Source organism: Colias eurytheme, chromosome 19 (genome assembly GCF_061535395.1).
Source record: "Colias eurytheme isolate Ceu_HAF_F1 chromosome 19, ilColEury1 Martin Lab GWU primary, whole genome shotgun sequence".
Classification (NCBI taxonomy): domain Eukaryota; kingdom Metazoa; phylum Arthropoda; class Insecta; order Lepidoptera; family Pieridae; genus Colias; species Colias eurytheme.
This window is the reverse complement of record NC_142998.1, coordinates 1,593,568-1,608,050: the sequence shown is the minus strand read 5'-3', so window position 1 is coordinate 1,608,050 and position 14,483 is coordinate 1,593,568. Positions and strand designations below refer to the sequence as shown.

Sequence of the window (14,483 nt, the reverse complement as noted above, 5' to 3'; positions counted from 1 at the left end):
TTTTTCTGCAGTACTAACTGTAAAGGCAATAAGGAACCTTTTAACGAAAACTAATGAACTGTTTCCTGATCTAAAAGATCATTTGAAAGACAGTTATGTCTCAGACAATTTTCATAGTCACTTAAATATTCTTTTAAAATAAATAATTACCAAATATATTGACATCCGTTTGTACGCAGAAACATATATCTTAATCCTGCTACCTGAGGACAGCAAAAATATAATGATGCTCACATAAAAACTAGAAATGTTGTTGAGCGGCAATAGATATAGATTTCCTGTGTTAGCTGTGGGCATCAGACTTCAACTCATGACATCTATTCGTGTTATGTTGGCATGTTAAGTACAGTGAAGAGCTTTTTCGGATGTATTCTAAGGCTCCGGAAGCTAGTCGAAGAAGATATTTTAGGCATTTGGTAAGTTTATCGTAAACTGTTCTTCACTGCACATACTTATCAATATCATTGACATTTTAATTATTTTATAATAAAAATACAAATTAAAACTTAACAGTCAATAGCATCATGAATGCTTTTTGAGATCTAACTTCACCAAACTTTATGAAAAGAAAGCTTCTTAAAGCTTCTTAGCTCTACTTGAAAGGTTAAGGTAACAAACAATTATAATAATTATTATTATCACAAATAAAATCAGCAATCAGTCTCGTTGGTTGCAATTAGAAAATACAAGAAAATTACACCAAAAATGCTTATCAATTAATGTTAAAAATTGAGTTATAAACTCCAGCGTAATAAGATGGAATCACACCTTTCGCAATTAATTCTTTCAAGTCCTTCTTTTTGTTGGAGCTTATTTCCTGCTTCTGCGTATAAGCTGCGTTTAAGCGGATTTCTGTGGCTAATTGCATCCTTCTTCTTTTATTTTGCACATTCACCTGCATGAAGTTTTCTTTCGTGACCTTTAATTCCTTAATATCATTCCAGTTGACATTTTGGCCGCTTTCATCCGTACCATAATTAAAGCCCCATTCCTCTTGCAACTTTTTTAAGTCCAGAATACTATCATACAATAGCTCATGGACATTAATTAGCGGCTTATTTTTTTTTTTGAGTTTTTTATGAGCGTTATGTATTGAACTGGGGTGTATATCGGGCCGGATTTAAGATTTTTACGGACTTCTTTTTCTACTAGGCTGTGTATGCTATCGGGCTCGTTCTGCGTGTGGCCTCGGATTAAGAATTTGTGAGTGATGCTTTGTAAAATAAATTGATAAACAGCATACATGTACATTGACATTATAAACTTATTTTTATTCTGTCCAGCACAGTTATCAGAATAAAATATTATGTTTATTGGATGTTCAGCGTCTTTGGCAATTCCCTCCAAGTATTTCCAAACGCACGTACCTATTTCGATAGCTCCACGCGTTGCATCAGATTCCGTCCAAAAATAGCTATGTACAGCGTCAAAAGCGACTTTTTTCTCTAACTCGGTATACTTTTGAACTGACTTTTGAATAATTTAAACAATAAACAGAATCAAATGCAAATACTATTCATACGTGACTATAGATTTCGTAGTGAGACATAAACTGTATTGCTACCTGATTTCATTTTTTAATTTAAAACAATACTGCACTAAAACGCATTTTTTTATAATATATTTAAGAGAATTTAAAGATAAACTGTTACAAGTCTAAATATTTCATGCAATGATAGAACACCGTTTTCAAATAAAGTGAAATAAAACGAAATCGTGCTTGTTTAGTAATAAATGGAACGGAATAATCTTACCTGCGTTTGCAAATATTATATTGAACTATTTCATCTTAATGCGTCGTAGTTTCAAAAAGTGTACCTAGCACTGTGTTCATCGCATCACTGAATGTCTCACTGTCTCACGAAATAGGTTGTCACGCGCTTTAGTAAAAAAGAGATCGTCCATTGATGATCGTCCATTCGGCCATTATGCCTTATTTCGCTCGGCGCCCGGATTGTACCTATTCTTTGATTGGAGTTACTTCAGTTTATTATTAAAATAAAAGTAGGAATCCTTAAGTTTTGACTTATTTCGGTTTATTTTTAAACGTGCGTTATGTGTTACATAATATATGTATAATTAGAAAGGAATATGAACCAATAAACGAAAGAAAGAAAGAAAGAAAGAAAGAAAATACATTTATTTTAATGTCTTGCCACACAGGAAAAAAACAGAGAATAGTAAAATACAATAAAGTTTGGAGTGCGAAGAAAACAGAAAATTATATTCAATACTGATTTTAACATTAACACATAGGGTCTGTGCAGCATCAAACATTAAAAAAGGGAACCACTCGGTGATATTCTGTGATGCAGAGGCATCGCAGCACCGGTTTTCAGTGGGCCCTCCTCGACAGTCAAAGGAACAGTGTAAATTTTTTGCATAATATATTTATATAGTTAAGAGAAAGCAATAGGTATACATAAATAATTAATATATTAAAAAAGAAAAACATATTACATAAATATACAATATACATAAGGTCAGCCGAGGCAAGTGTGACATAAATTTAAATGGTACAAATTATTTTTTTAAATATTTCGTTACCGTAATAGTCCTATGCCGATATTTTAATTTTAATACATTAATTATTCATTTGTTCAATATTTTAACAATGATTTGTAATGTTCCTAGAAGTTTTGTGTGACATACGTAAGCAAAAAGAAAGGAAGGTTGGAGATTGACACACTTACCCCAGGAATGGGGCAAGTGTAACAGATAGCATTTTTATTTGTTCCTCTGGTTATTGTTGCTGGTCTCTTACTGAAATAATGAGATATTAAATATGTCAACTTAATTTATAATCTAATTCAATAACACGATAGTCTATTCTTGCTTGCAACAGATTTATATTCTAGAAGGGGTAAGTGTGACAGATTTTTCGAGGACTAGTGATGTGACAGTATGTTACACTTCCCCCGGGAAGGTTTAAGCATAATAAAACGTAAATATGTACTTATTAGTTAAATATTATATTTAATTAAAAAAAGTAACTATTACAATTGAAGCCATTTTCTTCTCAAAATCCTCTGAAAAAACTGTTGGTCTCCCATGAGATTTCGATTTTACACCACGAACACCATTTACGTGTGAAATTATAGTTGCTCTAGGAACATTGTAAACTCTGGATGCTTTCAAAGCTGTCATATGCTGCTCCCGTACTGCTTTGACTGCTTCGCGTAGAGTTTCTTGAGAGTATTTATCAGTAGCTTTTCTTTTATAGTATCGTACCATCTAAAACAAAAAAAATGCTTCAATTTTACTTTTAAAAAAATCGTTGTATAAATATATGCTGTCCCATCACTATCAAGGTATCCTCATACAAAAGGGCTGGGGTAAGTGTGACTGTGTCACACTTTCCCATGTTAGGTTAGCGGGTGAGGTAAGTGTGACATTGCACATATGTCAAAGAATATCAGAAATTTATAAAACTTCAAATACAAATCGTAATACTTTGTCGCTTACCTTTAACTCCTTAAAACAACACTCCAAAACACCAAAAATCACTAAACGCGACGTCCCAGATATCACGGACTTCAATCATAATTCGCTTTGTTTTTCAAAATGGCGTATGTCGGTAAAACAGTTGAGTATTTGCTGTGTGTCGATACAAAAATTAATTAAATTCTTCTAACGTACGTTAGATGGCGTTAAAACAAATACAGGTAAATTAGCTTGGAGAAATTTTTGCATATGTAGTGGTGTGTATATTACTCAGATCTTAGAGCGCGTTTCCACTATATCGTTCTGACTTCTGGCCTATACAAAAATGTTTCGATATCCTAACATTACTATTTAATTTTATACTTATTCCTAGCAACACTTTTGTTTTCAATAAAAACAAGTTTTTATTTGAAAGAAAATGGTTTTGACTTTATAAAAAAAAATATATCATTCAATTTCACGTCCTTGAGCAAACGACAAGGCGACTACCGTGAAACAATAAAATATCGTGTCCATAATAATTTGTTTCATAATTAATATTTGACCATAATAATTACGAAACAAAACAAATAAATAAATCGTCACTTGATAGTGGAAAGTGGAAACACGCACAAAACCAGAATAAACCAGTTTACGCTGTCCGCAGGTGCCACGTGCAGTCGTTTGGTACCGTGAACATAAAGCACACATTTCATTCAAAAATTATAATTATTACGTATAGACCGGGAGATATTGACACAAAATTTCGAGTCATTTGTAACAGGATGGCGGTTCTACAGGGGTCTTAGTACGCAATGACAAAAAGAAATAGTTTGGAAAATCCAAAAGTGCACGCCTCATAATTTTTTTTTAATAATTATTTATTAATTATTATTTTTGTTTATTTAATAACAATTAAACCACATCGAATCAGACCCTGAAAAATAAAAGGGTTCTATTCCTGAGCATACTCAAGCGTAAGAGAAAAAAAAAGACTCGATTAGTAAAGTATTTCGGTCGCTATCGTGTTAACAAGAAAATCCTCCGCACATACAGACACACGGACGTCCAAGACAGAACTTTTTTAAACTGTTTTTTAACTAGTTTAAATAACAAAAATGACATCAAAAATATCATGAATGTTAAAAATAGTGTTTTTTCTTAATATGTGTGTGTATGTATTATCTTACAAGTGCAATGTATGATACATAAAGACATTTTAAGTTTGAAAAATCAGATGTTTTGCGCGAAGTGACAGTAGTACCCACCTCAACGCTTCGCTTATGAGGCGTGCAAAACGATGGTGTGAACACTGGTACCGGCGGCTTAGTCGCGTAGGCGTTAGTCGAACTCGTCGGAAAAATAGCGAAAGTCAAACGATTTGTAACACAAAAATTTTAGAATTTACCGATAGCCCATAAAAAAGAAGTAGGCGGTAGTGTCATGCCATACTTTTCCGGTGTGACTTACAGCTCGCCATACCGACGCGAATGTGTTGATTAAAAAAAAACAATTCAACCATTTGTACCAGGCTAACTTTTGCCCAGGTAACCATCGTCGTGCAGCTATTTACGAAAATCGCCATGCCATACTTTTCGGACGATTCCAAATGGTCGCCATACCGCCGAAAATCTGCAAAAATTTTTTTTTTCGCCAAACTTTTTGTACCAGTATTGCATTTGGATTTTTGGAGAGTATTTGATAAAATGTGACCATTATTATATTTACCATACTTCTAGTAGGGGGAAAAAGTGCTGCCATACTTAAAAAATTAATTTAGTATTAATTTATATAAGTGAAGATTTCCACCACCTAGATCTTTGAAATTTTGTATTTATATTCGTTGAACCTCAAACTTACAGGAAAAATTAGTGCCATACTGTTACTAATCGTTCAAAATACGAATAAAATCTTACAATAAAAAAAAATCTTATACACATTCGCCACCTCCCACAGGTATGGCATTATCACACTTCTATTTATAATCATTCAGGAGTTGTTGAAAAAAAAATTTAGGGTGGTACAAATGGTTCGGCGAAAAAAAAAATTTGCAGATTTTCGGCGGTATGGCGACCATTTGGAATCGTCCGAAAAGTATGGCATGGCGATTTTCGTAAATGGCTGCACGACGATGGTTACCTGTGCAAAAGTTAGCCTGGTACAAATGGTTGAATTGTTTTTTTTTAAATCAACACATTCGCGTCGGTATGGCGGGCTGTAAGTCACACCGGAAAAGTATGGCATGACACTACCGCCTACTTCTTTTTTATGGGCTATCGGTAAATTCTAAAATTTTTGTGTTACAAATTGTTTGACTTCGCTATTTTTCCGACGAGTTCGACTAACGCCTACGTGACTAAGCCGCCGGTACCAGCGTTCACACCATCGTTTTTCTTTTTGTCATTGCGTACTAAGACCCCTGTAGAACCGCCATCCTGTTACAAATGACTCGAAATTTTGTGTCAATATCTCCCGGTCTAGTTAATGTAAAAGTTATACGTATGTTAAATGTGCAAATATTAAAATAAAGTCTCATCTTTTTCAGAGGAGAAACACATATAGTTTAATTTAAAATCCCTTATATATATATAAAATAAAAACTAAAAATAAAATGTTGTTTTATTTTATTTGCTGACCATACACTACTACAAACGCAAAAATTTCTCCAAGCTAATTTACCTGTAAACGTGTTTAGGGCGCGTAATTTGAATTTGTTACACTAGCCCCACTGTCACACTTGCCTCGGTTGACGATAATTACATTATAATTTGTATGTTATAGAATTATAGAAACTTTACTTCATATATATTGACTAGGTTGTAAGGGGAGCAAACAATGTGAAACATTTAGTTACGATGCAACTAAAGCTGGCCTACCTGCCTTATGATTAGATAATTTTTATATGTATTTTTAAAATTAGTCACAGATTGAATGTTACGATAAGGAGGAGGCAGGTTATTCCAACATTTAGTTGCATTGTACTTAAAACTGCCTCTGAATGCGTTTGTATGAAATTTTTGAAAATACATTATATACGGAGTTGCCCTAGTATTATACCTGCTGTTTATATTACGCCCCCAAGTTATTTTATTATGGAGATACTCAGGTTTAGTAGACTTTACTATTCCAAATAGTAAGGTGGCAAAATGCATGTGCCTTCGATTTTCCATATTTAATATTTTGGCTTTATTAAGATAAGGTGATATATGATGCCTAGAAGGTATGTTCCAGCAAAATCGAGCACATGCATTTTGAACCCGCTGAATAGCATTTTTAGTTCTTGGTGGTGGTTCTATTCCAAATTTGGATGAACTAATCAACAATGGACAAATTCCCCGTCCATCTATTACAATTACTGAGCCTGCCTATGGCTTCCAGAGAATTCAAATGACACAATACTTTGACAGACTGTAATTATAAAATTAAATTATTGTGTGTTAGACAAGGTGTCTCAAATGAATGTAATTATAAAATTAAATTATTGTGACTGTGTTATACAAGGTGTCTCAAAAGAAAGTTTATTTTTATTTAGCATGCTGCGTGAACGCAACGAATCTAAAGCTTTGGTCTGGTGATCATGACGCACAACGCTGAGGTATGCGGTTTGCGATGCCGGACACTCAATCATATGAAAAACGTCGACAATGTTCTCTTGTTCCGTCGCAGTATGCGTCATACTACGGCCACACTACCGTGATATGCCAATAATTATTATTGCCACAACTTTGACAACACCTAGGTGTAACCACGATTTATGGCCATAATTCTACAATGTCAATCAATATGCCAAATGGCGGTAGGCAATAGCTCCGGCGGCGGTATTCTTTCGCACATCAAAGAAGATTACCGCGGTAATTATTGCGTTTGCGGCCACACTACCGTTTGTCCATTTTGCAATATGAGCTCGCCGGCAACGCACGTATCGACCGACATGGAGTGGACAAATGAGAAAGCGCTCGAGTTTTTAGAATTATTTCAATGCGAACCGTATCTTTGGGATACCCGACAAAAAAATTATAAAAATCGCAGTGTACATAATGATGCGTGGCGTCGTATCAAAAAAAAATTATCATTTTCAAGTTCAATTGAAGATTTGAAAAAGAAAAAAGAATCACTAATGAACTATTATAGAAACCACCTAAATAAATATAAAAAATCATTACAGTTCGGTGCGGGAACAAGTGAAATTTATAGTACTAACTGGTATGCATTTGAACTTATGAACAGTTTTTCTACGGCCAGTTTATGAATCCAGCAGTGAATTGAATTCAGAGGTTAGTTTTTTATTGTACCTATTCTTATTATGCTAAGTATAATATCCTATACGCTGTCCGTCCGTCCTACCTTTAATGTAATGTTTTATCCCACTAATATTATAAATGCGAAACTTTTGTGTCTGTATGTATGTCTGTCTGTTTGTTTTCTACTTCATAATTAATTATTCAAAAACTGCTAAAATTTTATATACAGATACCAGAAGGCACTGCTTTTTATCTCGATATCACAAGTAGTTCCCTATGGACGCGGATGAATAAACATTTGTATCCTATATCCTACTATATTATAAATGCGAAAGTTTGTGAGTATGTGTGTGTATGTTTGTTACTTCTTCACGTCAAATCGGCTGAACCGATTTTAACAAAATTTGGTATGGACTTAGCTGACACCCTGGATTAACACATATACTACTTTTTATCGCGGTATTTCCACGGGAACACTTTTTAAGGCGAAGCGTGGCTTGCGGGAACAGCTACTAAAAATATAAAGTCCGACCAGAAATATATGAGGTTCTTTCATCTTTTCAGGTTCCTTCATCGAATGCAAGGGTGGATTCTGAAGCTCAAGAAACTAATCAGGATATAGATTCCCCTACACCAAGTACAACAGATGATCAGAATTCGTTAACACAAGCCAAAATCTTGCGACCTAATAATCAGTCAACAAACAAAAAACGCTTTGTAAAGAAAAATATTGCGCCACCAGAAATAATTGCAGCCAAAAGACAAATGGATGAAGCATTTAATCATATGAAATCTATAACTCAAAAAGAAAATGTTGATGAGTACGACCACTTTGGGTTAATGATAGCAGCCAAAATTAGAAAAATTAAGGATCCTTTCGACAGAGAGTCTTTGATGAATAACATTCAAAATTTAGTATTTCAGTCGATTATGAGAAATCGTACTCCATCTTCGTGTGGCTCATCACAAGCAAATATTTCGTCTTATGACTTGGAAGACCGGCAAAACCCACACGATACATTTGTTTCTACACAACCTACTTCATCAAAGTCACTGTTATTAAACTACGGACAAAATGAACCCTACTCGGAGCCAGCACAAACAAATTATTTAGCCTATGACTTGGAAAACGGGCAACACACACAAGTTACATTTATTCCTACACAAACTACTTTCAAACGCTATCAAACGTTGGACAAAGCAGAGTACATTCGACACCAGCGCAAACTGCTACTTCAGACTCAGCAAGACGAATTATTATATCTCACACTGGCCGTGTCCAAATACTTGATAACCAATTGCTTGATTAGTTTTACTTACATAAGTTTGATCTCATTTACCTGATTTTTTGCCTACATTCAAATGTATTCATACACAAGTTCAGAGAAAAACCAGTACTGAATTGGCCCGTTATGAGCTAAAGTTTGGGGTTTTTGCATGAAATCATCACTTCTAAAATATATTTCATTTTTTCTTTAGTTTCAGATGAACAAAACTGGTGGTGGTTGTTATAAACCCAAAACAACTGACAGCGAGTCAAAAATACTTGCAATAATACAGGATCAAGTAGAACCACTGTGTAATCCTTTCGATAGTGGTGCACTTTATTTTAAAGGTGGGTATAATCAGTAAAACATATGAATACTTTAACTTTATACGTTTAAAAGTACAGAACTATAATTGAAATAATTGATATGTATACTGTTTTAGATGCTACACACCTCTCGGAACCAACAGGAAGCAAGTCCCCGGAAATAGAAAATTTCATTATTGTAAATGAGGTTGAAAAATCTGGTATGAATATATTTTCACACACAATGTAAATACATATCAGCTCTTGCTGTAATGAAATTACAGTTTAAAAAAAATATATTAGTTTAGTTTTTTTTTCAAATATTAGGTTAGAACATATTATGTGATGCATGGTATTTTTTTTTAGATTCTAGTAACCTGTTGGATACTGAGATTACTAGATAACTACCTACTAACTCAAGAGGCAGATATTTCAGAGTTACCAAAAGACCAACCTAATCTGGTCAAAAGAAAAATGTTAAAGACTATTAATAGAAAAAAACAAAAGGGTAATCTATTTTTTTTACCATGCCTACTATGCTAGGCCAAGTGGCCTTCATGATAAGATAGTAATATTGACATATTTGCAAATGTTTCAGCTCCTGTTAATCTAAAGCCTCGGAATAAGTCATCAGAACAATTGAAACGCATTTATTTCAAAAAGAAGTGTCAAAATGCTGATTTGGAGCGCAAGAAATTGATGCAGGAAATACTCCAAAATAAAGAACAGCATAGGCTGAAAATGTTAATTTTGAAAAAACAATTTGAGAATGTAAATAATAATTAAATCGCAATAAATTTATTTTTTTCAAAATAAAACTATTTCTTTGTATTGTTAACTCAATTCATCATCTCATCAGATAATGATAATGGATCGAGTTAATATAATAATAGGCATCTGCCTACCTCAACTTAGTTGGGAATAGGTTACACATCTGCATAGCCAAACTCAAACTCAAACTCAAACATTTATTTATTCAATTAGACTTCTTAAAGAAGCACTTTTGAAACGTCATTACATATTTTAAAATTTACCACCGATTCGGAAAGCAGTATCTACGGAGAAGAACCGGCAAGAAACTCCATAGTTGCTCTTTTAAATCATGTCAGTTTTACAATTTTACAAAATACATATGTAACAACATATAAGTATTGTAATAACATGCCAAAGAACTGTCCTGTGGTTTTTACGCGACAACCCTCCATGGGTTTTTATCGTCCATATATTCCTGAATACTGTAGTACGCTCTCTGAACTAGTACATTTTTTATATAAGTTTTAAATTTAGAACTACTAAACTCTTTAATATTATGAGGAATTCTATTGTAAAAGCGTATACCTTGACCCATAAATGAATTTTTAACTTTAGCTAATCGGAAAAATGGCATTTCAATTCTATTTCTGTTCCTTGTGCCATAACAGTGTCTATCTCCCACTCTTGTGTGTAAGTCGGCGTTTTTGTGTACATGCAAAATATTATTAAATATATACTGTGATGGTACAGTAAGGATACCAGTATTCTTAAAGAGATCTCTTAGTGAGTCCCGAGCACGTAAATTATATATAGAACGAATGGCTCTTTTCTGTAAGATAAATATAGTTTCTATATCTGCTGCCCTGCCCCATAGTAGAATTCCATAGGACATAATACTATGAAAGTAGCTGAAATAAACCAATCTAGCTGTATCTTCATCGGTGAGATGCCTTACCTTTCGGACTGCATATGCTGCTGAACTGAGCTTACCTGCAGCGGTGTTGACATGGGCTCCCCACTGTAGTTTCTCGTCCAATGTTAACCCAAGAAATACAGTCGATTCTGTAGGGTGTAATACCTCCCCGTTCAAGGTAATATTTCTGCTTAACTTTTTAACGTTTGGTAGTAAAAATTCAACACAAGTTGTTTTTTTGGCATTTAATAATAAATTATTAGCAGTAAACCAGTCGGATATGTGTAAAAGAGCACTGTTCACTTCGTCAACATTTGGGTCATGCCTATCCACATTAAATATTAATGAGGTATCATCTGCAAACAGAACTATTTCACACCTATCCTGTAAATAATAAGGTAGATCATTGATATATACCAAGAACAAGAAGGGTCCTAAAATAGATCCCTGTGGAACACCAATGTTAATTGACGCACCGCTAGAACGTTCTCCATTAACAACTACAGTTTGTATCCTATCATGCAGGTATGAGGCTATGAGGTTCTGAGCTTGTCCTTTAATCCCATAGTGATTAAGTTTACGCAATAAGGTACAATGTTCAACGCAGTCAAATGCCTTGGAGAGGTCACAAAATATCCCCAAAGCATTTTTTGAGTTTTCCCATGCCTTATATATATGTGTTAGTAGTGCAACTCCAGCATCTGTGGTTGAGCGCCCCTTTGTGAAACCAAACTGTTTGGTGTGCAGCAAATTATTAGATGCAAAGTGACTAGTCAATTGGTTTAATATTAACTTTTCGAATACCTTACTTAATGTTGGTAAAATCGAGATAGGTCTATAGTTGTTACAGTCTTCTTGATCGCCTTTCTTAAATAGAGGTATAACTTTACTAAGCTTTAATAAATTAGGAAATGTACCATAGTCACAACACTTATTAAATATAAAAGCTAAATTGTTCGCAATATTTTCTATTATATTATTAACTAAATTTACGGACATTCCCCAAAGATCACAAGTATTTTTTAAATTTAGTGTCTTAAAGGCTGTAACAATATCATTAGCAGTTACGTGTCGCAATTCAAATAATGTGCTGCACCCCGCAACATGGTCCCTCAAAAAGGTCTCTGCAAGTGCTGAAGACGAATTTAAATTATTAGTAATGCTAGCAGGGACACTACTAAAGAAATCTTCAAATGCAAGCGCAACATCAGCATTTTTGTCAATAACCATGCCATTATTAACAAGTTTTATGGTATTACTTGATTTGCTTTTACCCATTTCACCATTAATAATAGACCAAACTGTTTTAACTTTATTATCGGAGTCGCGTATTTTATCTCTGATATACAAACGCTTCGCAGTAAAACAAACAATTTTAAAAGTTTTTGAGTAATTTCTAACATAACTAAGAAAAGATGGGTCTTTATTATATTGCTTCATACCATATAACTCATAAAGAACGATCCTACACCTATGTATGCTAGGTGTCGCCCATTTACTAAATGGTAAATTCTTGGTAATATTTAAAGATTTAACTTTAAATATTTTTTCAAATTCATTATGCACTAAATTAAAAAGATTTTTAAACATTTCACAAGGATTATTATGACAGGATTGATCATTCAGTACGGGCAGGCTTTTATTAATATTATCTCTAAATTTATTAATGCCTTTTTTAGTTATAGGCCTAACATTAATTCTTTTAAATTCAGGTAAACAATCCCATTCAAAAACTACTTTCTGGCCACAGTGATCCGAAGTGAGTGTATTGAGAATATTTTTCTCTAAACAGTTGCAGTCGCAGTATATATTATCAATACAGGTTGCAGAAGTAGGTGTAATTCGTGTGGGTTCATTAAAAAGTTTATACAGATTAAATGACTGAAACAAATTAACAATTCGTGTTGCCGTTTGTGTTTGTAAAAGTATATCAATATTAAAATCACCACATACTATAACTTTTTTTTTACTCCTACTTAAACGCTTTAATATTTCTTAAATGACTGTCTCAAACATATTATAGTCACTGGAAGGGGGTCTATAAACGCAAACAATAATATAACGCTCCAGCTCCACACAGGACAGTTCAATGGTCCGTTCTACAGAAAGGCTAACAATGTCAGTTCGTTCCTTGCATTTTAAACTATTGTGTACAAAAATAAGAGAACCTCCATGAATAGCGTTTGTTCTAAAGTATATACTTTTTAATTTATAATTATCAATATTTATTAACAACTGACATTGTTTAAGCCAATGTTCTGTTACACAAAATATTTTAATTCTATTATGATTTAAAAATAATTCTATTTCTAATAATTTGCTAGCCAAGCCTTGAATATTTTGATGCACAATAGAAAAAGACTGCTTAGCTGTTGTCTTATAAACTAGTTTAAATCTAGCTTAGGGCTAGATTGTCTGTCAACACTTAAACTAGGTTGATGTATATAATTACTACTACATAAAATTATAGTAGATCCAGGGTCTGATACTAAACATGTACCAGACTGGTTAATAATTTATTTTAATAGCATATAGCTATTAACATAGCAAGTTCTCTCTTATATCTAAATGGCAGATACACTGTATTCTTTGTCAAACAAAAAGATTTAATACAAGAATTTATGTCAAAATATATAAATGCATCACTATGATGATTTGTTAAATTATATAATTTCAAGTTAATAGCCTATTCCCAACTTGGCTTCCAGTCTGACTGGATGACCTCCCACAACCTAGGAACTGTGTAACACATAAACACTCATCATTGGAATCAAAGAAAACAAAAATTAGGTTGAAAAATTATTGTATTTTTTATAATCCTAACTAATCCAGTGAGAAAATGCTATGTATTAGAGCAGTTCTTACAGATGTCTCTACATTTGGTCCGGAATATGAAATATTATCATTTGATACATCAGGCTGGAAATCATGGAGTGGTTCCACATGTGTACGGACACATGTCCAAAGAGAGACACATGTGTACGGACACATACCCTTTCTTTGGCACATTTGAAGAGAGAGACGTTTAACTTTAATTGTTTTTAGATAATATTTTAATTGAGTTCCCACCAAGCTCGACTCACAGTATCGGCCTTAAATTCATTCATGGATAGCTCCTCTTTGGAGTCGCAGCCTCTTCAAGGCTGTGAAAATTGTAACAACGTTAGATCAAAACGCCACCTCACGATCGTGGCTTTATTAATGTTTGTCATAGTCAGCGTGATCGACGTGGTGTTAGGTATTTTTAATGTACGTGCGGGTGCTTTGGTAGAGAAGGTTTGTGACTCGATCGTAGAGGGTGGGTGCTAAAGATGGAGGAAGGCTACTACACTCAGCGACGGTCCTACCACGACGTTAGGACGTACAACAATCAGACTGCCGCACTATTACAGAATGTCTTCGTCGCCCCTCTGCCGTATGTCGGGTCGACACTCTCAGGTTTGAACGAACTTCCACGCGCTAATGACAAAGTCGCGTCACTGGACACTCAATTTGAGCACAACTACAATTCCTGGAATATACATAACGTTGTTATCCGCTGACGTTCAACGCCAACGCCCAAGAAAGGACACAGTTACAA

The 14,483-nt window shown here is 34.0% G+C and overlaps 1 protein-coding gene and 2 long non-coding RNA genes across 3 annotated transcripts; 2 read left to right on the top strand and 1 right to left on the bottom strand.

Moving 5' to 3' along the window:
- Window positions 1–2,951: 2,951 nt before the first annotated feature.
- On the bottom strand, window positions 2,952–3,612 carry LOC149899983 (uncharacterized). The gene is made up of 2 exons (XR_016457845.1): window positions 3,466–3,612; window positions 2,952–3,234 (listed from the first exon to the last, which is right to left on the bottom strand). It is a non-coding gene; the product is annotated as an uncharacterized LOC149899983 (long non-coding RNA).
- A 3,601-nt stretch (window positions 3,613–7,213) lies between these two features.
- LOC149899982 (uncharacterized) lies at window positions 7,214–9,008 on the top strand. The gene is made up of 3 exons (XM_090113373.1): window positions 7,214–7,274; window positions 7,666–7,697; window positions 8,229–9,008. Exons 1-3 carry the CDS (start codon window positions 7,214–7,216, stop codon window positions 9,006–9,008), a joined length of 873 nt encoding a protein of 290 aa, XP_089969499.1.
- On the top strand, window positions 8,851–9,641 carry LOC149899981 (uncharacterized). Its single transcript, XR_016457846.1, has 3 exons — window positions 8,851–9,279; window positions 9,375–9,458; window positions 9,604–9,641. It is a non-coding gene; the product is annotated as an uncharacterized LOC149899981 (long non-coding RNA).
- The last annotated feature ends 4,842 nt before the right edge of the window (window positions 9,642–14,483 follow it).